We start from the raw sequence: 24,429 nt of genomic DNA, 5'->3' as shown, positions 1-24,429 counted from the left end.
AGTGGAGAGCCAATCCTGTGGAAATTACATCTTGGAAAATTAAGCAGTGGGGTTGAGAAATGGGTAAAGATGGTTGTGTTAAATCTACAAAGTTAAGGCTGTAAAGCTTTAATCTTTCAAAATGTCTAAAGTATCAGATCCTAATCCCATTCCAAACACCCCCATGGCATTTATTTTCATTATTTGCAGTAAGAAAATAAACACTCTACTCAAAGTCTTGAACTATTTGTTTAACTACATAAAAGCAGTTTAGGCAAATTCTTATAATGAATGGCAGGTCACTAGGCAAACCTGTTGAGGAGAAAGGTTCCTCCCTCCTTCCTCTCTACCTTCAACCCCAATCCCAAAGTATAAGTTTCTCCAATGGGCAAAAATCTGATGGCTGCTTGGGACAGGTAGAGACAGGTAGGACCTTGGGCAAGTCATTTAATCTTTTTGGGATTAATGAACTAAATTTTACTAGATGGCACTGAAATTCTCTTTCAACTCTAGATCTATGAACCTACATTCCTACGAACGAGCATTTTAGTTGCTACTGGTTTATGCAACTGGTTATGCCAAATGAAATCTTTGAACCAAGATGCCTAGAGACAACTTCATCCTCAATCTGTCACTCATGTTTTGACAAAACACTGTTCATCTCCCCTCTGCTTTTTTAAGTCCTTTCACTGCCCTCCTATTTCTTTCTCTTACATGTCTGGTTTGGCCCATTCCTGAAAACTTCACAGTACTTCTGAATTATATCAATCTGGTCAGGCACAGATAAGACCCCTGGTGTACCACAAAAGCAAACAATAACAGTAATAACATCTTGGGTTTTAATGCTTGCTCTCAATACAAACCCAGATCAGCCAGAACATCTATCTTGTGGCCTTGGGAATTATACAGGGTGTCCCTAAAGTCTGGACACATAGGAAATGTCATTAACATCTCATTAATTGTTTCACCAAAGATGCTATTGTTCAGCGACTTCTTTTTCTGGGAGATGCTAAAGGAGAAGGTGTACTCCACAAAAATCCCAGATGCAATACACTTGATTGAATGCATAAAAAGCAAATGTGCTAAAATTGATGGCAATGTGGAATTATTGCATTGAGTTCACGTGAATCTTGCAAAATGCATCAACCTTTGCATCACAAATGATGGAAATCATATTGAAGATGTTATTTGTTCATATTCCAATTAAATAAAATGTTGTTGAAAATTTCATTCATTTCATTTCTTGAAAATACATTTTTGCCTATATGTCCAAACTTTAGGAACACCCTGTACATGTTCTTCTACTTCCCTACCTCTTGGGGAAGAAAAAAATTACTCCAGAAGACTCTGGAGGGATCTTTTATTCATTCATTCATTCAACAAAAATTATTAAATGCCTACTATATGCCAGGCACCCTGCTAGGTTCTGGGGATACATAGGCAAAAATGAAATGACTCCTGACCTCATAGAGCTGACATTCTATAGGCGGAAACAAATACACAAGTAAAAGTATCAGGGTTTGCAACGGCCACAAGGATGGGTTCAGGGCAGGGATGAAACTGTATGAGAGGTTAGAAGACAAGGCTGAGGTTTTGTGTTATGCCCCATGAGCTAACCCATTTTGGTCTGTCATTGGCTTTGCCCGTTGGAAAGACTTCTAGGCCTTGATTTTTCCCATTCAGACTTCTAAACTGCCCTTCCATCTGAGTCTTTCTGTTTATCTGGAAGCAGAGGAGCTTATGAGACTAGAAGTTCTCAATGGAGCGGGCAGCCCGCTGCCATTTGCTGCTTGTTGAAACCTTCCGAGCTGAATGAAGCATAGGATGAGCTGGAATAAATCCTGTAGAACCATAGCAGGCAACTGTGCACTTGGAGTGGAGGAAAGACCTTATCGTTCAGTCATTTTTTTTTCATTTCTATCTGACTTTTTGTGACCGCATTAGGGGTTTTCTTGGCAAAGATACTGGAGTGGTTTGCCATTTTCTTCTCCAGCTCATTTTACAGATGAGGAAACTGAGGCAAATGGGGTTTAAGTGACTTGCCCAGGGTCACACAGCTAGTAAGTTCATATTTGAGGACAATTACGAACACACGTCTTCCTGACTTCAGGTCCCTTCCACTGTGCCACCTGGCTGCCCTTACATATAAGAGTCTTCCAAAAGCTTGAAGATAACTATCTTTGTTTCCCTGAGACTTCCTTTGTCCAGGTTAAACATCCCTACCTCCTTCAACTAATCTTCCTATGACACTTCACCATTTCATTTTCCTTCCTCTGAACACTTTCCAGCTATCAATTTTCTTCTTATGTCTAGGGATCCAGAATCAAAAACAATACTCCAGATGTAGTTCATGAGGGCAGAGCTTGGAAGGAGTATCATCTCCTTCTTACCAAGCTTTAGATCTCTTAATACAGCCCCAAATCAAACTGGCTTTTTGGGCCACTCACTGTTATTTAACATCATTCACTAAGGGTCTGCAAGAAGCCCAGTACAATTCTAAACTGCTGAGAGTTTCAAACAAGATAGAAAACATGGTCTTTGCTCTCAAAAACATTACAATGTAATGGGGGAGAAAAAGCAATTCTACAAAAACATATTAATGCAGGTGACAGAAATGATAATTGATTTCTACTTGACAGTTTGTCTCCTTCAGGGCTTCAAAAAAAATCTAATGCAGATGTGTTGTGAAATCATACCTATCCCTTAGATTTGTTATTTTGAAATTAAAACCTTATGAAAGCCCCGTTGCATCTTTATTTTCCTTTCCTTTCTTTTCTCTTCATCTAGACCTGAGACTTTGTTGGCATAGGAAATCCCATAAAGGCAGCTCCTTCTATCAAGACACATCAGCAAATTGGAGACCAGTCTGAGAAATGGAGACTGAGGCTAACCCAAAATTCCTGTAAGAAGATGGAAATGGGCCCTGACACCAGACACTTTGATGAATTGCTTCTAAGCCAAAAGTAGAGCAGAGTGAGACAGTATTTTCTTCTACTCTATGAATGTGATATTTGGGGGATGAAATATAACTTACCCTGGCTAAGGGATTCTGGAAACATTTGTTGCCTTAGGGAGTCAATGTATGAACTGGGTCTCAGTCATTAGGAAAGCTGCAAGAGTTACTGGGACTGGTCCTGGACTTTTACCAGAACTACGGGGAGCTCTGCTACTCAAAACCAGTCGGGGAATCTCAGTATCAGATTTTATTATCTTTCTATTTCTTGTGCTAAACGTATACTAAGATATAGGGTGAGTATATTTCCTTAGGGATTATGTGAAGTGGAGAAGGAGATAAGAATCTTAATAGGAACTGAGACTTGAGTTATACCAAACTAGATTCGGAGGTTTTCCTGGAAGAGACTAGATGGGGGCAAAAAAAAAAAAAACGAGTTAAAGTTATGATACACTTATGAAATATTATTAAATTATTCCTTTTACATTAAAAAAAATTCTATACAGAGATTAAAGGAACCTGGACCAAAGGAGATGTGGAGATTTACTATTGTTAGAACAACTTCCCAAATTATTTTTAGCCACAACATTCATTGGTGTTTCGCTCGTGGAGAACACCTAACCTAATCTAACCCTAACCCTACCAGACAGACAGGATAAAAGCTCTACTCTCCTTATCTGCCTTTACATATGGGAATCAGACTCCTGTTTCTTTAGCAAAATTATTGATAAAGTATCTTGTGCTATTCTAGTGGAAAAGATGGAGAAACGTGGGCTAGGCGGTAGCATAATTAGATTCAGAACTGCTTGAATGACTGACTGACTGACTGACTCTAAGAGTTCCTACTACTGGTTTGAGGTCAACTTGGTAGCAGGTTTCCAGGGGAGTGCCTCAGGAATCTGTGCTTCACCTTGTGAAACTTGGAATTTTCTTCTTCCAGTGACTTGAATAAAAACATTGGTGGCATTCGAAGGAAATCATCAGAGGACACCAAGTTGAGGGCTATAATTAAGATGATCGTTCAGACCTAAAAAGATCTTGATGGGCTAGAATATTGGGCCAAACTAAATAATAAGACATTTAATAGGGATAAATAGAAAGTCTTACCCTTGGGTTCCAGAAATCTAGAAATTGATTCATTAAGTACTATTTACAGGGAGTTATGTTAGATAGCAGTTTGTCTGAAAAAGACTTGGAGGTTTCAGTGTACTCCAAGCTCACTGCCAGTCAACGATATGAAAACTCAGCCAAAAAAAAAAATAATAATGTGACCTTGAACTGCATTAAGAAAGGTCCAACTTTCAGGAAGGAGGTGATAGGTCCACAATGCTATTTTCTAGTTGGAATACACTGGGAATGTTGTGTTTAATGCTGGGCACCACAGTTTAAGAAGGACATTGACAAGCTGGAAAGCATCCAGAGGAGGGTAACCAGAAAGGTGAAGAGTTTTAATAGTGACGTTTTAAAAGAATCAGTTAAAGGAAGTGAGGTCATTTTGTTTATACAATTGTTTATACAATTTGTTTACACAATTATACAATCTATTTATACAATTAAGAACATGTTGTATATTAGTTCTCACCCACCTCTCCAGGAAGGAAGTACAAAGCATGGAAATTAATTGTACCGGCCCACCGAAAGGTTCTATTCATTCAAAGATAGCCATGCACATGATTCTATTATTATAAGGGTATTATTCAATTATTATAAGAATTTGCTAATTCTAAGTAAAGCAGTATGGTATAATAGGTACAGAAGCCAGGAAGAATTTGAGAAGAGAAGATTCAGGAGGGTAGGGGGACACCTTTTCTGAATTCAAGTATTTGAAGGGCTTTGTTCAAGGAAGAAAGATTAGCTTGCTCCATTTGGCCCCAGAGGGGTAGAACCTGGACCAAAGGAAGGAAGTTACAAAGAGGTAAATTTAGGCTTATTGTCTAGCCAAACCAGCTAACAATTACACCTACCCAAAAGTGCAATGGATTGCCTCGGGATATGGAAGGTTTCTTCTCTGCAGAAGACTTTGAGCCTAGACTGGATGACCTCTTGGGTACTGTAAGTGAGGATTCTTTTTAAGTGTGTTGGCCTAGATGGTCACCGTAGGTCCTGTTAACTCTGAAATTCTGTCATTCTGTGACAGGACATCTGTAAAATGTTCTATTAAGATGAACCAGTAGCATGAGGAAATAATAAAGGCGCCTCTTCTCAGATCTTTGACAATGACAGATTTGGTTCTATCTCTTTTGATCTTTGTCTTTCCTCTCTTTGATTGCCACCACTGAAGGAGTTCATGTTGATTTTATGAAATATAAACTATACTATAATATGACTTAAAAACACAAACAAGAATGTATACATTTAAATGAACACTTTCCCCTTGGGGAATTAGCCTACATCCCAGCCTTGACATTTCTCAAAACACATCGGAACTTCCTCAAGAATGATTACTTTTTGAACAAGACCAACTGACTTCATTGTTATAGGAAATGTCCAATAAGGAAACTCTCATTATCGACACCAGGTTACCAGTAGCCCTGCAATTTTATCTGGAGATATCCTAAGAGGTTAAATGACTTGCACAGGGTCCCATGCACACACTTTGGTATACAAACTAGTACATGCCAAAGGCAAAACTTGAATTTGGATTGTCTCTACCCACCATACTATATGGCGCTGCTTCACCTAGTATAAGGTCTTATAATAATTAAAAAATACCCAGGGAAACAGAATCACATGCATGCCTAACTTTGAAGAATGTAAACCTTCAGTGGGCAGGTACAATTTCTTTCATGCTTTGTACTACCTGCCTGGAGGAGTGGGTGAGAATATAAAGTGTTCTTAATTGTATAATAATATATAATTAACATGTAGCGAGTTCTTGGTGCAGGTGTTAAGCTCTTAAACAGTTTTAAGCTATTAAAGCCTGAAACTGCACTAAGTCTTTTGGAGACACCCTATATATGGACCCAACAAGGTTTCATATAGATTTAGAACCAGTCCAATCTCCTCTTTTTCACAAATGAATAAACTGAGGGTCAGAGAGATTAAGATTGGCATAGGATCAACACAGGTAGTAAATGGAAGAGCTGGGGATTTGCACTCAGGTCCTCTTGATCGCAACTCAACAGGAATTGAGGGGTCCAGGCTTCCCACTTAACAGCCTATCATTTTCTGTCAGTTCCCGCCCCCCCCCTCCCCACACACACCTTTTCTTCCATCTATTTGCCTTTCCTTTACTTTCCGCTTCGAGATTTCTTTCAAGACCCTGTTTTCTTTCTGCCAGTTAGAGCGAATTTCTAGCCTTCATTCCCAGATGCTCGAGCCCACCCCCCACAACCCCTTACATCCTCTTTCTCTCTCTCTCCCTCATTCCCAGATGCTAGAGTCCACCCCCACAACCCTTCACATTCCCCCGTTCTCCATCTCCCCCTCCCCCTCTTTCCCTCATTCCCAGATGCTCGAGCCCACCCCCTACATTTCCCCCTTCTCCTCCCCCTCCCCCTCTGCCTCATTCCCAGATGCTCGAGCCCACCCCCCATCACCCCCTCTCTGTCTGAACCCCCGCTAGAGTCAGCACTTCGGCCCCCTCATCCCTCCAACCAAGAAGCAGAACAGAGAAACAGGGTCGAGGGGGTTGGGGGGGGAGGGGGAGGGACTGGGGCCCAGCCAGGCCGAGGGAGGCCTAAGAGCTGCGTCGCCATGGCAACGGGCCCGGGCAGGAAACGAGGGAAGCGAGGGAGGGAGGGAGGGAGGAAAGGAGAGGAGAGGGAGAGGAGCGGAGGGATAGGGCTGCCCCGGAAGCACCTCCTCCGCCAGCCCCCCTCTCCTCCATCCCCAGCCTGCCAGCCCACCCGCCCCCTCCTCCCTGCTTGGCAGGAAGTGACAGGGCCCTGGAGGGAGCCCCGGAGGCCAGAGCGGAGCTGCCGCCTGTGCCCGCTGCCCGGCCCGGCCGCGGCCGAGGAGGAGGAGGAGGAGAAGGAGAAGGAGGAGGAGCCCGGCGGGCGGCGGCTGCGCTGCGGCCGGGACCGTCGCTCGGCCACCCCGCCCCCCTTCCCTCCAGGCTGGGGAGGGAGGAGGCGCGGAGCCCGCTGCCCCCGCCGCCGCCGCCGCCGCGGAGCCGAGGCCCGCCCGAGCCCCCGCCTGCACCTCGGCGCCGGTGTTGCGTCCCCGTCCCCCGGCGCCTGCGAGTGGGGATTCCCCGACACCCGAGGTGGATGCCTCCCGGGAGGCCCCGGGGGCCGAGCCGGGCGTGAAGGTAACCGCTGCCTCCCCGAGGGCTTGGCCGCCCCGCCTCCGCCGCCCCTTCCCCGGCCACGGCCGGAGCGGTCCTCGGGTCCCCTGGCTCCCGGATCCCCGCTCCGGGCCGACCGCCGCCTCCTGGTCTTTCCCCGGCCACCTTCGGTGGGGCTGCCCCCCATTCATTTTCTGCCTCCAACTTTTTGGTCCCTGCCGTCCGTCCGCTTCCCTTCCTGGGCAACCCCCTCCTCATCGCCGGCCCCCGCCTTCTCTGCCATTTCCTAATCCTCCGCCTCTACTCCTTATTCCTCTTCCCCCCCAATCGGACCCCTCCTCGGCCGCCCGAGCATCCCCGCTTGGCTGCCCGAGCACCCCTGGTCATTGTGCTTTTCCTCCTCCCCGGGTCTCTCTCCATTCTCCTCTCTTGACAGTGTCCGGCCCCTTCCCTCGTCCGTCTTTCCTCCTTCCCCAGGATCTCTCCTGGGTAATTTCACTGGGGACCGGGCTCCTGCCTCCATCATCCCCTCTTTAAGTTTGCTGTGCTTCCCGCGGCCGATCCTTTTTTATTTTCCATTTTCTGTCTTCAGTAGTATTAAGATCCCAACTCTAGACCAACGGAGGAATAAACTTCCGAACTGGCAGCCGCAATTCAGGGCTCTTTGAAGCCTTCCCTGGTGTTAAGGCGGCCTTTCGTCTTCTGTAAAATAGAGCTGTAAAAAGTATGTGCCTCACTAGGATTCGTGGGTCTGTTTCCCGAGCGCTTTAGGATCTCAGCTACGAGGCACGCGAAGTCAGCACGGATCCCGGCATGGGACCACCTCCCAGGGAGCGAGCGTCTTTGCCATTGACCCGTCTCCTACCCCCACATTTAACTGCGAATGTCTTGTTTTCTTGGAAGTTATGACTTGTGTCAGGTACTCTTGGGAAAGAGAAGTACTGCGAGGAAAGAGAAGGATTTCTTCAGAGTTTCTGCCATGGGCCTGTCCTTTGATTTTTATTCAGTTTCTTATGACTGTGGTCCTAAGAGGAAGAATAGAATGAAATCACTGACAACCCTCAGCAGAAAATCTGATTTGATCTTTTTCATCCCTGAGCCAAATAGTGCTCTGCTGACCTTTCCTTTCCCGGGAGGTGGTGACTGACTTCCCCACTCATCCAAGGGAGACAGTGGTGCAGATCAGGCTGTGGGGGGAAAAATCATAGGTGGCTGTATATAGCCTCTCTTCAGTGAGTCGGGTTCAGAAAAAGTGAAGAACAATAGACAAAATTCTTTCAGGCTGCCTTCTGAATGCATTCATACTTTTTCCTCCTATCTCTTTAACTGGTTCCTAGCAGTATTTGGAAGGCTCTTTAAGGAAAGAGCTTGAGACTGGGATAGGAGTCTGTAGAGCCAAGCTCTGGTTTTGGATTTCCACTAACTCACCTTGTGACCAGGGGTGAGACCCTTCACCTCCTGAACCTTGTTTTCTCCATCTGTTAAGTGAAGGGGTTGAATTACGTTAAGGTCTCTTTTTTATTCCAAAGACTTTTACATTGCTTTTATATGTTTCAGTCCCAGTATTTTTAGAGGTTTTGTGTATTTGGTGGGGGGAAGACTTTTAAAAAGTTAAAACATCAAACTTTATTATCTTTTGAAATTTCCTTTGATTTTTGGATATTTGGATTGCATGGGTATGTGAAATTCTTGTACAACATGGTTGGAAAGCCTTTTTTAAAGATGGAGGAACTGAGGCACAAACAGGGGGAACTGAAATGCCCATAGGCCAGGGTTCAAGCTCTGATTCTTTCATTAACTTAGCTCATTGGCTTTAGGCAAGTAACTTAACCTTTCCGTGCCCTAGTTTCTGCACTTGTAAAATAAAAATAATAAATGTTTGCCCTGTCATCTCAGAGAATTAAGATGAGAAGGTAGCAGGAGAAGGCTTTAAAATGTTTGTTTTTTTAAATTTTGCCTTCCTTTGGTATTGTTGTTATAAATTTCTTTACCAAAGACCATTGAGTTCCTCTTATCTCTTGACAGCTTTGAGAAAAGGCAGTATATGGGAGATCTGTAACTTCAAAAGATTACAGGAGTTTGGGGTGGAGGAGGGTAGATGAATACAGTGTCTGAATACAGTGGAGAGTTGTGATTGCTAGAGTTATGGGAGATCTAAGAGTGTAGAAGGTGAAGGTCTAGCAAAGGAAGTTTAATCTATTTTGGTTTTTTCCTGACCTAGAACAGCAAGGTGGGGGAACAGCTATTTTGGATTGGGTTATGACTTTACTGATTTTGTTTCCATCTAGGTCTCATATTCAGAGCGTTAGCTTTGGGGCCCTTGGACTGCTGTAATGGAAACTGAGAGTGAACAGAACTCCAACTCCACCAATGGGAGCTCCAGCTCAGGGGGCAGCACTCGCCCCCAGATAGCTCAAATGTCACTATATGAGCGGCAGGCAGTGCAGGTAAGGAGGGTTTCTGAGGGTGAGAGGCTGTGATTTGTGGGATGGGCAAGGACATAGAAAGATAGATAGATGGTCCTTTACCTTGGCTTCTTCATTTGTAAAATGAAGGGGCTGGATTAGGTGATGTCTTTCAGTTTCAGAATTGTGTCCTTTCTATGCTTCCAAAAAGTTTTGGACAAGCAGAATACAAGGAATCAGAAGCAAGTGAGTTGCCTATTGCATTGCTCTATTCATGTGACTATTTCTGATGCTCATGTCAGATCTGGCATCTCCTGACCTTGAAGAGCAATGTGATAGAATAGAAAGGACAGGATTTGCAGGCATGATCTGGGTTCAGATTCAAGCTCTGTTACTATTCATGTGATCTTATCACTTGACCCTTCTGGGCCTCAGTTTGGTCATTTATAAAATGAGGAGATTGGACTTAGTGACCTGTAAGGTCCATTCAGGCTCTGGAATTCTGTGATTCCACCTTTTATGTCATTTTGGATCATATGATTACATTTAATGTATCTCTTCATGTTTTTATACATGCAGTTTCTGTTACTTGTCATTGTTGGGAAGTAGAGTAACTTATATCTGTGATGATTAGAGCAGTCATTACAGGTTCTGCAGTAGTCCAGGGTCATAGTTATGAGCCTCAGTTATTATTGTACATTTTTCGAAATGCCAGTTAATTGAGAATTCTAATTTCCAGAGTGCTAGATAACCTTTTACTACCTTTCAAATCAACTGAAATGATACAAGTAAATCCCTTTGCAAACTAATGAACTCTATAAATACCCATTGTTACTATTATAGTTATCTCCTCTCCCCCACTTGAGGTTACTTTGTCTTCCTGGGAACCCTGTTTTTGGTTATTAATCTCCTTCTTCCCCTAAAATGTCTTCACCTACTGTTTATTTCCCCTCAGAATGTCCTGTTTTCCTTCCTATGGCACATAGTCAGAGATCCCACTTTGAGAAATATGGATTTGTATGAGTTTTCACTGCTCTCTTTTTTGACATACCAACTTGGACAGCTTGGTACAGCTTGTACCCATTGCTTCAAATAGAATAGTTATTCAATTCCTCAAGGACAAAATCAAATAGCTGTTTTGTATATTCCTGGCCTCTCTTTTTCAAACTGGCTCACAAAAGCACAGATAGATTAGGAGTCAGCAGTTCCCCATTCTGAGTGACTTTGTTTCTTTTAGGCCCTGCAGGCCTTACAGAGACAACCTAATGCAGCCCAGTATTTCCACCAGTTCATGCTTCAGCAGCAGCTCAGCAATGCCCAGCTGCACAGCCTGGCTGCCGTCCAGCAGGTGAGAGGTCAGCAGCCAGCTGGCCCAAGAGGGAGGGGACAGGCACCACAGGTGGGTCGGGGGGACCCTTGGGGAGCATTGCATATATACCAAGTAGGGCTAGGGATAGAGTCTCTCCTCTGCCTCTTGTCCTCCTTTGGGGGAGGGATAGTCCTTTGACATTGCTAGAGTCTCTGGAGTCAGTGGAGAGCCAGCCCAAGAGTTAGAATTTCTAAGGTCTCATATCAGTACTGACTCATGATGTAACCCTACAAGAGGGCCTTCTGATCCTAAGTTTTACTTATCCAAGAAGTGGGAATAAGAATATTGACCTCCCATATGCCCCACTGAGGCTGTAGAAGGTCATCATAGTTGCATATGTAAAACTGCTTTGCAACAACCAAAACAAAAGGTGAAAGTGCCTTCTCTGTCCATACTCTGTAATAAAACCTCTCTATCCTCAGCAGGGATTTTTTGTATGTCTGTGTGTTATTTGTTATTGGAAGACTCAGGGTCTTTCCTTGTCTCTGTGCTCTCTCTTCTCTCTTGTTCTACACAGGCTACAATTGCAGCCAGTCGCCAAGCCAGCTCCCCCAGCACCAGCACACCTCAGCAGACCACTACTACTCAGGCCTCAGTAAGTACTTCTTTTCCGCTAGGGTTGCTGATACAGCACTTCCAGTGTTAGGGGAAGGGAAAAGTAGGGAAAGGAACAAGTATTTGCTAAGTGCCCCCTATGTGCCCACTCTATGCTAAGCACTTCACAAATATGATCTCACTTAATCCTCGCAATAACTTTGGGAGATAGATGCAATATATGGGGAAACTGAGGTCAGCAGTGGTTAAGTGACTTGCCTAGGGCCACATAGCTACTAAATGCCCAATGCTGGATTTGAACTCAGGGTCTTCCCAATCCAGGCCCCAGCACTATCCACTAAGACACCTAGCTATCTCTGTTTGAGTCTGGGAGCCTAGCCAATTCAGGCTAATAGCAAAGGCTTTCTTCTCTTGTATATAAAATAAGAATGAGAAGATGAGCTATTTGAGTCTGTTTTAGGGTCTTAATAGGAGACATAAATAATGTGAAAGAATGAAACTAGGGGGAGATATCTGTTCCTAGGAAGTGACCAGCACTCAGAGTAGCCCTAGGAGGAAAAGCTACTGTCCTGTACTTCTGTGACTAGGAGCCCAGTGTGCAGGATCTAATGGCAGGATCTATCGAATGATGTCCTGGAACTGCAGGACTTAGTGTGACAAGCAAGTAGTAGTAAGCCTCCTCAACCTCATATTCATGAGGTTGTTCCTTTCCTTTGACCCTGCCTGAGGTGTATGTGCCCTGGGGGAAGATGACCTACTCTTGATTGTAATGCTAAATTTGTTAGAAGGGAAACATAGGAGCATTTTCTGTCCCTTCTAAATCTTCTCAACCATCCATAGGTCTTGTTCTTTTTCTATCACACAGATCAATCTGGCTACCACATCTGCCGCTCAGCTCATCAGCCGTTCCCAGAGCGTGAGCTCCCCCAGTGCTACCACTCTTACTCAATCTGTACTACTGGGGAACACCACCTCTCCACCCCTCAACCAGTCCCAGGCCCAAATGTATCTTCGGGTAAGCCACTATACATAACCACCATCCATGCAGGAACACCCTGCTCTATCTATCTAGCAAGAACTTGAGCCAAAACTGGCAACCAAGACTTGTCACTTCCTCTGATCTTGGTCTCCCAGATGTCTTGGGACAAGCTGCTCTGCTTTCTTTGCCTCTTTTTACCCTAGGAGTGATTACTGATCTTTGTAGTCCCCAGACAAATAACAGAGTGCTTTGAGATCCCAAAATGGAAGATGCTAGACCAGGGCTAAAGGATCAGTTCTTTGCTAAAGTTATATTAACAGTTTCTTGTTTAATAATCAACCCAGTGTTAAAATGCTGGTATGAGAAGAAATCCATACCTCCTGGCCAATACCTTAGAATCTCTGAAAATTCCAGCAGATTGCCGTATCTCAGCCCATTTTCCAGTTGTACTTATTTTAAATCTTTGATGTCTTGACCAATTCATTTCTCAAATACTGAATCCCTGGCTCTGGTTTCTTGCTATAAATCCAGTTTTCTACACACTAATCAAATTCTGAGAACGAAAGGGCCAACATAGAAAGAGCCAGGCTTAGCTGTTTCATCAGTTGTTTCTATTTTATCTTGTGTTCTCTATTTCTCTGCTCCTTTTTTCCCCTTCTGTTTCTTACTCACCTCTCCTCCATTCTTGTTCTTCTGCTCTCTTTACCAGCCGCAGCTGGGTAACCTGTTACAGGTGAACCGTACCCTGGGCCGGAATGTGCCCCTGGCATCCCAGCTCATCCTTATGCCTAATGGGGCTGTGGCTGCAGTCCAGCAGGAAGTGCCATCTGCTCAGTCTCCGGGAGTGCACACAGATACAGATCAGGTCAGTAATGACTACTTCAACTGAAGAGAATCAGTGTCAACAAGCATTTATTAAAGGCCCCCTATATGCCAGGGACTGACTCTGCTTGGTGCTGGGCATAAAAAGGCAAAAAGTGAAGTACTCTTTGCCCTCTCAGAGCAGAGTATACCGAGTTCTAACAGCAGATAAAACATATGCATATATATAAAACACAAAGAGTAGATATAAGCTAATCTGACCAGAGCAGAGAAAGGGAACTTACTATCAGCGAGGGTGATCAAGAAATATCTTATGGGAGGTGGCACTTGAGAATAGAATCAGAGATGCCAAAAAGCAGAGGTGAGGAGGAAATGCATTCCAGATACTAGAGATAAGAAGTAGACTACTAGCAACAAACAGCTGGAAGGCCAGTATGGCTAGACTGCAGGCAGTAGAGAGGAGGGAAATGCATTAACAGGTCCGGAAAGATAGAATTGGGAGAGGTTGTAAAGAGTCTTAGATACCAAGCAGGAGATCCTATATTTGATCCTAGAAATGCTAAGGTGACACTGAAGTTTGTTGACTAGGGGTGTGGCATGGTCAGACCTGCATTTGGAAAGATCACATTAGCTGCTGTGGAGGGTGAAGAGGAGGGAGAATCTTGAGGCAGAGAGATAGACCAGAAACCATTAGTGCTACCGTTGCAATAGTAAAGGCAAGAGCTGACAAGGACCTGGACTAGAGGGCTGCCATGTGAGTGGAAAGGAGACGGATTGCAAGATGTGGAGGCAGACGTAGAAAGATGTAGCACATGAGGGAGTATGACAGGTAAACGTGAATTGGATACATAAGACAGCCATGCCCTTGACAGAAATTGGAAATTTGGGGAGTCACATGAACGTAGGGTAAAAATACCGAGTTTCGTTTTATACCTGTTGAGTTAGAAATGCCTCTGAAACTGGGAAGAATTTGTACTTGATTGAGTAGGCACCTGGGAGGAAGTGATCACTGAACAGCGAGTAGCAGAGGAAGTGTTTTTGAGAAGAAGAAGTCTGACAACCCTACGCAGGAAGAATTAGAGGAGAAGGAAGCTGGAGGTAGGGAAACTAGTGAGGATTCTCTTGGAGTAATCCAAGTTTAAGGTGATGAGGGCCTGGACTAGGGAGGTAGCATGGAAATGAGGAAGGGGCAAAGCAGAGTACTATTTTGAAGGAAGACCGTGGCACTTGGTAACATTAATGTAGGGATGAGGGCCTTGTCATGTGGAAGAGAGATTAACCTTAAAAGGTAGAGGTTTCAGGGAGGCAGATTTTGGCTCAAAGGGAAAACTGTGTCATCATCATCATGAAGCATTTATGAAGTACCTGCTGTGTGCCAGGCATTATACTAAGTCCTGGGGATACAGATAAAGTCAAAAGCATGATCCTTGCCTTCAAGGAGCTCACATTCTAAGAGGGAAAGATAGTCCACACAAAGAGGAGGAGATATCCTGCAAAAAAAAAAAACCCTGCATAGACAATATCTAGAGTATAAATGGGATGTAATCTCAGAAGGCAGTAGCAGCTGAATATTTTTTTCCCCTGGAGGCAGTTGGGGTTAAGTGACTTACCCAGGGTCATCCAGATAGTAAGTATTTCAGGCTGGATTGAACTCAGGTCTTCCTGACTCCCAGGTCAATGCTCTATTTCCTGTCTTTTTTTTTATTCTTTAGTTTTCAACATTCACTTTATAAGATTTTGAGTTCTAAAATTTTTTTCTCCCTCCCTCCCCAAGACAGAATGCAATCTGATATGATGTGTAGCCTATAGGCTATACATGTACAATCATATTAAACATACTTCCACATTAGTCATGTTGTAAAAGAAGAATCAGAACAAAAGGGAAAGCCATGAGAAAGAAAAAAAGAGAATATAATGTGCTTCGATCCACATTTAGACTCCATAGTTCTTTCTCTGGATGTGGACAGCATTTTCCCTCTTGAGTCTCTTGGAGTTGTCTTAGATCCTTGCACTGCTCCGAAGAGCTAAGTCTGACTAATGAGTTGGTCATTGCACAGTGCTGCTGTTACTGTGTGCAGTGTTCTCCTGGTTCTGAGTAACAGCTGAATCTCAAAAATGGGGAGTGCAAAGGCAGAGATGAGGATAGGGCATGAGGTGGGACAGCCAGAGGAAAGGTACAGAGTTGAGAGGTCAAGTGGCAAGGCCAGTGTCACTGAATTATTGAGTGTGTGGAGGAGTGAAATGTAAGAGAACTGGAAAGCTAGTTAGAGGGCAGGTCTGAAGAACTTTACAAGTCATTAAGATTTTGTATTTGACCCAGAAGGTAATAGAGAGCCACTAGAGTTTATTGAGTAAGGAGAGTGTCATGGTCAGACCTGTGGGAAGATCCCATTGGCAGCTGACTGGAGGATAGAGTAGAGGGGAGAGAGACCAACCAACAGGTTATTGCAGAGATCGAGGTGTGAAATGATAAGGGCCTGTACCAGCATGATGGCTCTCTAAGTGGAGGGAAGGAGGCATATATGAGAGCTATTGGGAAAGTAAAAACTAGAGAAGAGTCTTGGAGAGACATTACAGCTAGCTTAAAAGTATTTGAATTGCTTTAATATCAAGGAGGCATTAGATTAGTTCTGTTTAGCTTCAGAGACCAGAACCAGGAGCAATGGGTGGAAGTTGCAAAGAGGCAAATTTAGGTTCAGTTAAGGGTGGGGAAAATGTCCTAATAATGACTGCTGTCCAGAAGTAGAATGGTTTGCCTTGCAAAGCAGTGGATCCTTCTGAACCCGCCCCCCCCCACCTTGGAGGTTTTCGGGGGGTGGGCAGAGAGCAGAGAAAGACCTTGGGGTTGAGTAACTTGCCTGGGGTCATCCAGCTAGGAAGTATCTGAGGCCACATTGGAACTCAGGAAGATGAGTCTTGGTGACCCTACCAAGAGCTCTATGCACTACGGCACCACCCAACTGCCCCTGCTTGGAGGTCTTAAAGGAGAGACTGGAAGACCATTCCTTCCATTGACGGGTCGGACTTAGGTGACTAATGAGTCTCCTCCAACTCCTGTATTCTGTGACCTTCCTTAGTTCCCTCTTTTGCTGCCAATCTACATTTTCACTTCATGTTTTTCAGGTGCAGAACTTGGCAGTGAGGAGCCAACAGTCTTCAGCCCAGGGTCCCCAAATGCAGGGCTCTGCTCAAAAGGCCATTCCCCCTGGAGCCTCTCCCACCACAGGCCTTCCCCAAGCCACTGGCCAGCCTTTAGCTGTGGCTCAAGCTTCCTCTGGCGGGGCAGGCCAGTCCCTCAACCTCAGTCAAGCTGGTGGGAGCAGTGGGAATGGCATCCCAGGATCTGTGGGGCCGGGGGGCGGCCAGGCGTCTGGGGGCCTGGGTCAGGTGCCCTCTTCAGGGATGGGTGGAGGTGGGAGCTGCTCCAGGAAGGGCACTGGGGTGGTGCAGCCTTTGCCTGCAGCCCAGGCAGTGACAGTGAGCCAGGGCAGCCAGACAGAGGCAGAAAATGCAGCAGCCAAGAAGGCAGAGGTAGAGAGCAGTGGACAGCAGAGTGTGGGCATGAACCTGACCCGGACAGCTACACCTGCCCCCAGCCAGACCCTTATCAGCTCAGGTGAGCTTTCTTGGCTCCGCAGGGTATCTTATTCACCAAAGACCTGTGGTTTGTTTTTCTTTGAAGGCAGAGGACTGGCTACTTTATTTCCCATTTGTTTAAAAGACTCATCAGACTACTCTTGATTGACCCTGTTGTGGCATGAGAAAGGAAATGAATGTCCATTCACCCTATGTCATGCTAGTGTTACTAAGAAAAATAATGCATGCTAATGGGAGCTCTACACCAAATACCAACCAGCTTCTGAGCTGCTCAGTTCTGGCTGCTTTACTCTGGAACTTTGCGTTGCCTTCCCTCCGTCTTAGGCTTAGGACAGACATTTGTTTGTACCAACCATGGGCCAAGTATTGGGTAGCAGATAGATCAAGTTTCTGCCCAGTGTGTCCGTCTGCTAGATTCCGGATTACTTACTACCTGAGAAGAGAAAAAATTGTAGGTCGAGCCCTGATTAGGCCTGTCCCTGATTTTCTGGGTGAAATAAGCTCCCGGTTGCCCCTGGGACCTTGGTTTTCTCAAAAGGATAGCTGCATTTTTATTGCCTTTTAAAGCAATTGGAGAGTTTAGTGAGATGTTTCACTCTGAGATTTTAGGAAATATGGGTTAATAGCAATTGCTGAAGTAGCATAGTGAAACCTATATTCTAATGTTGCCAAACAGTAACAATAACAGAATGGGAGAAAAGAACAAAAGTAATAAAAATAAAGATGTGATTTTGGGAACATAGGTAGATGAGACATAGCTACATGTACTTTCCTGCTGAATGCCCCTGTTTATTTAATGTTAGCATAAATATCCTGAGCTTCAGTCGGGGGTGGGGGAGAGGCCATATACTATCATAACTAATTCAGTGTGAATGGATCACTAAGAGAAAACGGAGAGTTGGTGGCAGTTGTTGACAATAACTACGTTTATATAGTACTTTGGTGCCATTTCTTTGTAATTCTGACATCTCTGTGAGATGTCCCTTTCCAGCGGTTTTTAGGAGTAGACAAATGTGATAATGCCCAACTTGAAGCCTCAGTGTGGGTGAGGCAGCGTCGGAAGGCGCATCTCAGTCTAGGACTCCTTTTACTATAAATGACCTCAAAGTTTAGAACTCCCGGGAAGAGCGCTTTAGTTTGATCACGTTTCATTCTCTCCCTGTTCCCTCGCCCACCTTGGCCTCATTCCTCTAGCGACCTACACGCAGATCCAGCCCCACTCACTGATCCAGCAACAGCAACAGATCCACCTACAGCAGAAGCAAGTGGTAATCCAGCAGCAGATTGCCATCCACCACCAGCAGCAGTTCCAGCACCGGCAGTCCCAGCTGCTCCACACAGCTACCCATCTCCAGTTAGCCCAGCAGCAGCAGCAGCAGCAACAGCAAGCCCCGACCCTCGCTGCTCCTCAGCCACAAGTCCCACCTCCCCAGCAAGCCCCACCCCCACAGTCTCAGCAAGCTCAGACCCTGGTTGTCCAGCCTATGCTCCAGTCCCAGGCCCTTGCGCTGCCCCCTGACTCTGCCCCTAAACCACCCATCCCCATCCAGTCCAAGCTGCCTATGGCATCCATTAAGCCCCCTCAGTTAGGGGCTACCAAGATGTCTGCTACCCAGCAACCTCCACCACATATTCCGGTTCAAGTTGTGGGAAACCGACAGCCAGGTTCAGCCCAGGCACAGGCTTTAGGATTGGCACAGCTGGCGGCTGCTGTGCCAACTTCTCGGGGGATGCCAGGCACAGTACAAGGAGTGGGCCAGACCCATGTAACTTCCCCACCCTCCCAGGCTACTGGTACCCTCCAAGAGGTCCCTCCACCACTGGCCCCTGGGGTCAGCCTGACCCCTATGCAGGGGACAGCGCATGTGGTAAAGGGGGGAGCCACTGCCTCGCCCGTTGTGGCCCAGGTGCCTGCTGCCTTCTATATGCAGTCTGTCCAGCTGCCGGTGAGTGACATCTGAAAGGGAAAGGGATTTTATTTTGGGGGAGTTGGTAGGGGAAGGACCTGGGTTACAGAGGGGATATTTCCCTTTTAAGCTGGAAGAGTTGCTCAAAGATGAGGGATACTGCTGCTTTTCTGGTCCTGATGGTAGAAGGAATCTAATATTAATGTAAGCAGTGTTCAAACTCCATATCTCTAGTAGTCAGTTTTCTAAGCAACAATTGTGTTTAAACCCACTCTAAGGTAGGCAGGAGTACTGGGACAACCAACATATAGCAGAAGTCACCTCCTAGGTTAATCTCAGAAATGGCCCAGATGGGGAGGGGGGAGGACCCAGAAAGGAAAACTTTAATTAGAGAATTTAGAGCTGCTGAGCTGTTACCTAGAATGAATGGCAGTGGTCATAATCTTATATTGGCCTTCATCCTTGGGTTCTTTCCTATTTTCTTTCTCATTTCCTCATTATGAAGGGCAAACCCCAGACTCTGGCTGTTAAACGAAAGGCTGAATCTGAGGAAGACAGAGAAGAAGCCTCTGCTGTAAACACTATGCTTCCTGCCAAGTCATCACCAATTGTGGAGAGTCCTAAAACCATGGAAGAAAAGGGCAGCCTTGCAGGTGAGATGACACAGGGGGCTTCCTAGTGATTTCTGGAGTGAACAAATGGACAGATTCCCCAGTGATAATCTACTGAATCCACTATTGTGGCAGACAAAACTGAAGGAACCATTTTGTTCTTATATCTGTTTCTTATGTATGTATTTTGTTTTCTAGAGAAAGCTGAGCCAGTGGTCAGCATGGTCCCTAACACTCCTAGCAGTGACCTAGCAGTCTCAACCCCCACCCCATCAGCACCACCCCCTACGCTGGCCATGATGTCTCGACAGATGGGTGACTTGAAGCCCCCACAGGCCATTGTGAAACCTCAAATCCTCACCCACATCATTGAAGGCTTTGTCATCCAGGAGGGGGCAGAACCCTTCCCGGTGAGGGAACTAGGGTCAAGTAATTTAGATTGGGAATTACAGGTTGCCCCGCTAAGTAAAAGATAGTTGTTCCCCCAATCAGAATGAATGCACCTGTGATGAGGAAGAGGTTCATCATCCAGGGTTCATTAGCCCCAGATTTAGAGTTAACCAATTTATGTTTGAATGCTGGCACTGCCACTATGGGGCCTTGGGCATGGCATTTAACTTGTCTGGTTCTCATTTGTCCTTCATCTGGTCCCTCATCGGTACAATGAAGGGAAAAGACTAAATGATCTAACGTCCCTTCTGACTCACAATATATGATCCTATGTAAGTTGGAAAGAAACCAAAAAAACATGATGGAGTTGGGAAGATGAAAGAAAAAGTTCATAGAGTTAACATTGGATCTCTGGAGATCATGTAATCTAACCTTTTGATTTTACAAATAAACTGAGACAGTTTACAGCAGGTGAAAGGGATTCCTAAGGTTATTCAGCTAGTTAGTGGCAGAGCCAAGACTTAACTGATTGCCAGTCCAGACATCTCACTGCACCATAGGCAAAGGTCAAGAAAAATGTAAAAAGAAATAGGGTGCTAGAGAGAATGTACATCTGCTCTCTGGTGTCTGTATGAAGACCTGGGGACTTTTGATTGTCCCACCTATTCTGGGAGCTTGATCTTTTCTGGTTCAGACTCTGCAGCTAACTTAAGGATACAAGAACCTTATAGAGGGACATCCTTGAAAAGAATTTTAAAAGGAGAAGGAAGGAAAATAAGCTAACTGATTATGTTGCCACTTACAGGTGGGCTGTTCTCAGCTCTTAAAGGAGACTGAGAAGCCATTACAGACAGGGGCTCCTGCAGGGCTGAATGAAAGCCAACCAGGTGGCCCCCTAGGAGGGGACAGTATAACTTCAGGTGAGTATGGTTGTGAAGACTGCTTTTGGGGAAAGGGTGGTGGGCTTGGACTAATTTACTAGTTCTCTTTAGGGGTTTTATTAATCTTTGGTACTCCACCAGGTTAGAGAAATGTCTTAGTCAGCTGTTATGGGTTTTTCCTTCTCAGCCAGCAAGTGAAGGGATCAGCAGAGGTGGGGATGGGGGTTGGAGGAGGATGTAAATGAAGAAAAGGATGATGAAAACATCCCAAGTGGCAATGACCTGTACCCTCGAAGAACAGTTTCAATGGTGAACTGTCAAAGAGTTCCTGGTTGGGCTACTTAGAGACTGAGAGCTGGATTACTAGGACTTCTGAGGGGCAGCCTCTGGGGCTGAGGGTATCCTGGTAGCAGTAGCGATAGCCTGTCCCTCAGCGTTTCCCTGTTCTTTAGAGCTGGATAAGAAAACCAATCTGCTGAAGTGTGAGTACTGTGGAAAGTATGCTCCAGAGGAGCAGTTCCGTGGCTCCAAGAGATTCTGCTCCATGACGTGTGCTAAGAGGTACTCATAGCCCCTAACCCTCACAGACCCTCCAGGACCATTTCCCAGATGCTTTTAGCTCCTCCTTTCCTGGCTCCCTTTTCCTTTCCTTAACAGTTAAAGTTCCAGTTTGTTTTGTGTAAGGTTAGCATTTGTAGTGGGAAGGAAGCCCTACCCAAAGTCTTAACCTGCTCCTGTGCCTTACTGCCTACCTCCCGTAGGTACAATGTGAGCTGTAGCCACCAGTTTCGACTAAAGCGGAAGAAGATGAAAGAGTTCCAGGAGGCTAACTATGCTCGAGTACGCCGGCGTGGGCCTAGACGAAGTTCCTCTGACATTGCCCGTGCCAAGATCCAGGGCAAGCGACACCGGGTGAGGTTCCCTCGAAGACCACTGGAAGAGACACCTATACCCCACCACGAAACCAATTTCTTTCCGTCCTTCACCCTCCCCTGCCCCTTACTTCAAGAAGTTTGAAGCATGTTGAGTCACTGCTGCTGAATGTGACATCCCAACCCAATGTTGGTGTGGATGAGAAACGTCACTAGTTGCCTTCCCTCACTTCCCTTATATATCCTCTAGTTCTTGTCTTCCCTAGCTCTTTGAATAAGGTATATTGTGAAAAAGGAGAAACATGAAAAATCAAAAAGCAACAGTACCGCAAAAATTGAAATATGCCTGTAAATAGAGCTGCCTTGTGTGCATTTGCAGATTACTTCATGCATGTGTATGAAACATTCTAAAGGCCCCTAGAATGTGGGAGATGCATATCATGGTCCTGCTTTTAATTCTGCCAATCCCTCTTCCTTCTCTCTCTTCTTCCACAGGGTCAAGAGGACTCTAGCCGGGGCTCAGATAACTCTAGTTATGATGAAGCACTATCTCCCACATCCCCTGGGCCTTTATCAGTAAGAGCTAGTCATGGAGAACGAGACCTGGGAAATCCTAACACAGACCCCCTAACACCAGAGCTGCATGGTATCAACCCGGTCTTCCTGTCCAGTAATCCCAGCCGCTGGAGTGTGGAAGAAGTCTATGAGTTCATCGCCTCTCTACAAGGTCAGACCCTACTGATAACCCCTCCCCAGAGCCTGAAAGGTTAACCTAGATCTTGATTTTTTTTTTTAGAAAATATTCCTATAGGGACCAGTGTCACAGTACTGTAGTATGGTGTGTATATATAGTGTAGATGGCTGTATTTTTTCTTTATAGTTATATTTCCTGTCAGCAGCATGGTTTGGGGTTTCAGAAGGGGGATTGTGGCGCTTCATCTCAGAAATTGGCTTGGCACTCTGCCAGGTTACTGAAATGGTAGCAACTTTCCATTGTTTGAAACTTGTTGGGCTTCTCCTTTAATGGCTTTTTTGCTCTTAGTTACCATGAGCCTTTTGTGCTGACTTCCCTTACAAAATGAAAATTTTGTCATATTTCTTGGAAGCAGTCACCTCTATTTCACTGTAATGAGGGGACTGTGGCTTCTTAAGGTCAGAAAAAAAAGCTCTAAGTCAAAAGATTTTAAGGAATTAGCATGTTCTTCCCTGCCCCACCCCAAAGGATGATATCTAAACCATCCTAAGATACTTCCCTTGATGATCTGGTAGTATCAATACAGGAGCTCTGGGCCTCAGAGCAGGTGTCCTTCGTGCTTAATTACAAATGTAAAATATATTTCTCTTCTGTGGAGCCCTACAGAGTAAGCTGTCCTCAGTTTTACAGTTTTAACTAACTATAGTTAGGTCTTCCTTAGGCAGTTACAGCCAGTTGCCCACTTTCTCTCATTCTACCCCAAGAACATGCCATCTCAGAACCCATATTGTAGCACTGAACTTAGGATAAGTGAGTCCAGTTCCAGCTTTGCCATTGCTTATCCTCAGTTCATCCATCACACCCTGCTACTGTTCTGTCTGGGGCACTGTGAGGGCAGAGGAAATACTGTCTGCTATGCACCTGAAGCTCCTCAGCCTGAAAATGGAAGGGGCATCCTGGGATGGAGAGGAGGGCAGCAGGATGGCACGAGATGGGGCCAGGATGCTTGGAGGCTGCTGTGAAACAGGTGGGACAGTCCTAAGGGAGACAGGCCAGGTTACAGCCCCACTGCCTTCCAGTCCTTCCTCTTCCTCTCCCTTCTCCACCCTTTACTCTTTCTTTTCTGATTGGCTCCTGTTTTATAAAACTCTTTGCCTTCTTCTAGGATGCCAAGAGATCGCAGAGGAGTTCCGCTCCCAGGAAATCGATGGGCAGGCTTTGTTACTACTCAAAGAAGAACATCTCATGAGTGCCATGAACATCAAGTTGGGCCCAGCCCTCAAGATCTGCGCCAAGATCAATGTCCTCAAGGAGACCTAACACAGTCCTCCCACAGACTAGCCCAAAGTGGGTCCTCCCTTGCTGCCCAAACTGTAACCTGCTGAGCACCAGCAGAGATCTGGCAGGGGAAGAGAGAGCTATCTTACCAGTGGGGAAGACAAGACAGGAAAAATGAGTTTTCACCCACCCCCTGGTAAACTTTGCTGTTACCATACGGAAGCAGCTTTGACACTTCTCAGTTCTAGTTTATTTTTTAAAAAATGGCTCCTCCCTCACCATCCCACCCTTCCCTACATCCCCAAATGTAAGACCTGGAGGGCAAGGGCTGCTCAGCTCTATCCTGGGTGGCGAGTCTAGCCAGGGCCTCAGTTCTCCTGAAGGACTACGGTAAGGCAAGGGCCTGACCATGCATGGTGGAGCAGGTGAGATTTGGGGCTTTTTCCCCCATCGGGGCAATAAGGGTAGGATTGTCTAGTCTATGGTACTTCTCTCCCCAGACGGTACCACTGTAGCTAAGGCCAAGTCCCTTTTCCTGAGTACCTCGAAGCTCCACCTGCTCCATGGCAGGACTGCTGACCCCTCTTGAGAGTCAGCTCATAGCCTCCTGAGTTGCTGTAGGGACGTACGGCATGTTTGTGGCTGGCACGTGTGTGGTTTTTCTTGTTCTCTTTTTTCTTCCCCATTCATCTGTTGGCTTTCTTCTCCTCTACCCACCCTTCCTCCTTTTCTTTCTACCTCTTCTCTCCCCTAGCTTTACAAGGCAGGAGTACCAGTTGCTGGGGGCAGGAGTATAAGCACCTGCCTCAGACCCTGTTTCTTGTACAACAAAAATATCAACTATTTTTTTTCTTCCTTAGTAAAAGGATGAAAACTGGTTGGTCTTGGTTGTCTGTTTTACTTTACCTA

The 24,429-nt window shown here is 45.5% G+C and overlaps 1 protein-coding gene across 1 annotated transcript; it reads left to right on the top strand.

Moving 5' to 3' along the window:
• Positions 1–7,102: 7,102 nt before the first annotated feature.
• PHC1 (polyhomeotic homolog 1) lies at positions 7,103–24,400 on the top strand. Its single transcript, XM_036759520.1, has 15 exons — positions 7,103–7,184; positions 9,449–9,607; positions 10,803–10,913; positions 11,452–11,529; positions 12,355–12,504; positions 13,178–13,333; positions 16,414–16,906; positions 18,082–18,833; positions 19,300–19,447; positions 19,604–19,815; positions 20,601–20,715; positions 21,129–21,237; positions 21,438–21,588; positions 22,044–22,275; positions 23,408–24,400. The coding sequence occupies exons 2-15, from the start codon at positions 9,494–9,496 to the stop codon at positions 23,560–23,562; spliced, it is 2,976 nt and encodes a 991-aa protein (XP_036615415.1). The 5' UTR covers positions 7,103–7,184; positions 9,449–9,493; the 3' UTR covers positions 23,563–24,400.
• The last annotated feature ends 29 nt before the right edge of the window (positions 24,401–24,429 follow it).

The sequence above is a fragment of the Trichosurus vulpecula genome, chromosome 5 (genome assembly GCF_011100635.1).
Source record: "Trichosurus vulpecula isolate mTriVul1 chromosome 5, mTriVul1.pri, whole genome shotgun sequence".
NCBI lineage: Eukaryota > Metazoa > Chordata > Mammalia > Diprotodontia > Phalangeridae > Trichosurus > Trichosurus vulpecula.
This window is presented reverse-complemented; position numbering and strand designations above follow the sequence as displayed.

Coding starts and splice junctions, on each gene's coding strand:
- PHC1 (XM_036759520.1), top strand. CDS start 9,494: ATGGAAACTGAGAGTGAACAGAACTCCAACTCCACCAATGGGAGCTCC. Junction 9,608..10,802: donor ATGAGCGGCAGGCAGTGCAG/GTAAGGAGGGTT, acceptor TGTTTCTTTTAG/GCCCTGCAGGCCTTACAGAG. Junction 19,816..20,600: donor AGGGGGCAGAACCCTTCCCG/GTGAGGGAACTA, acceptor TGCCACTTACAG/GTGGGCTGTTCTCAGCTCTT.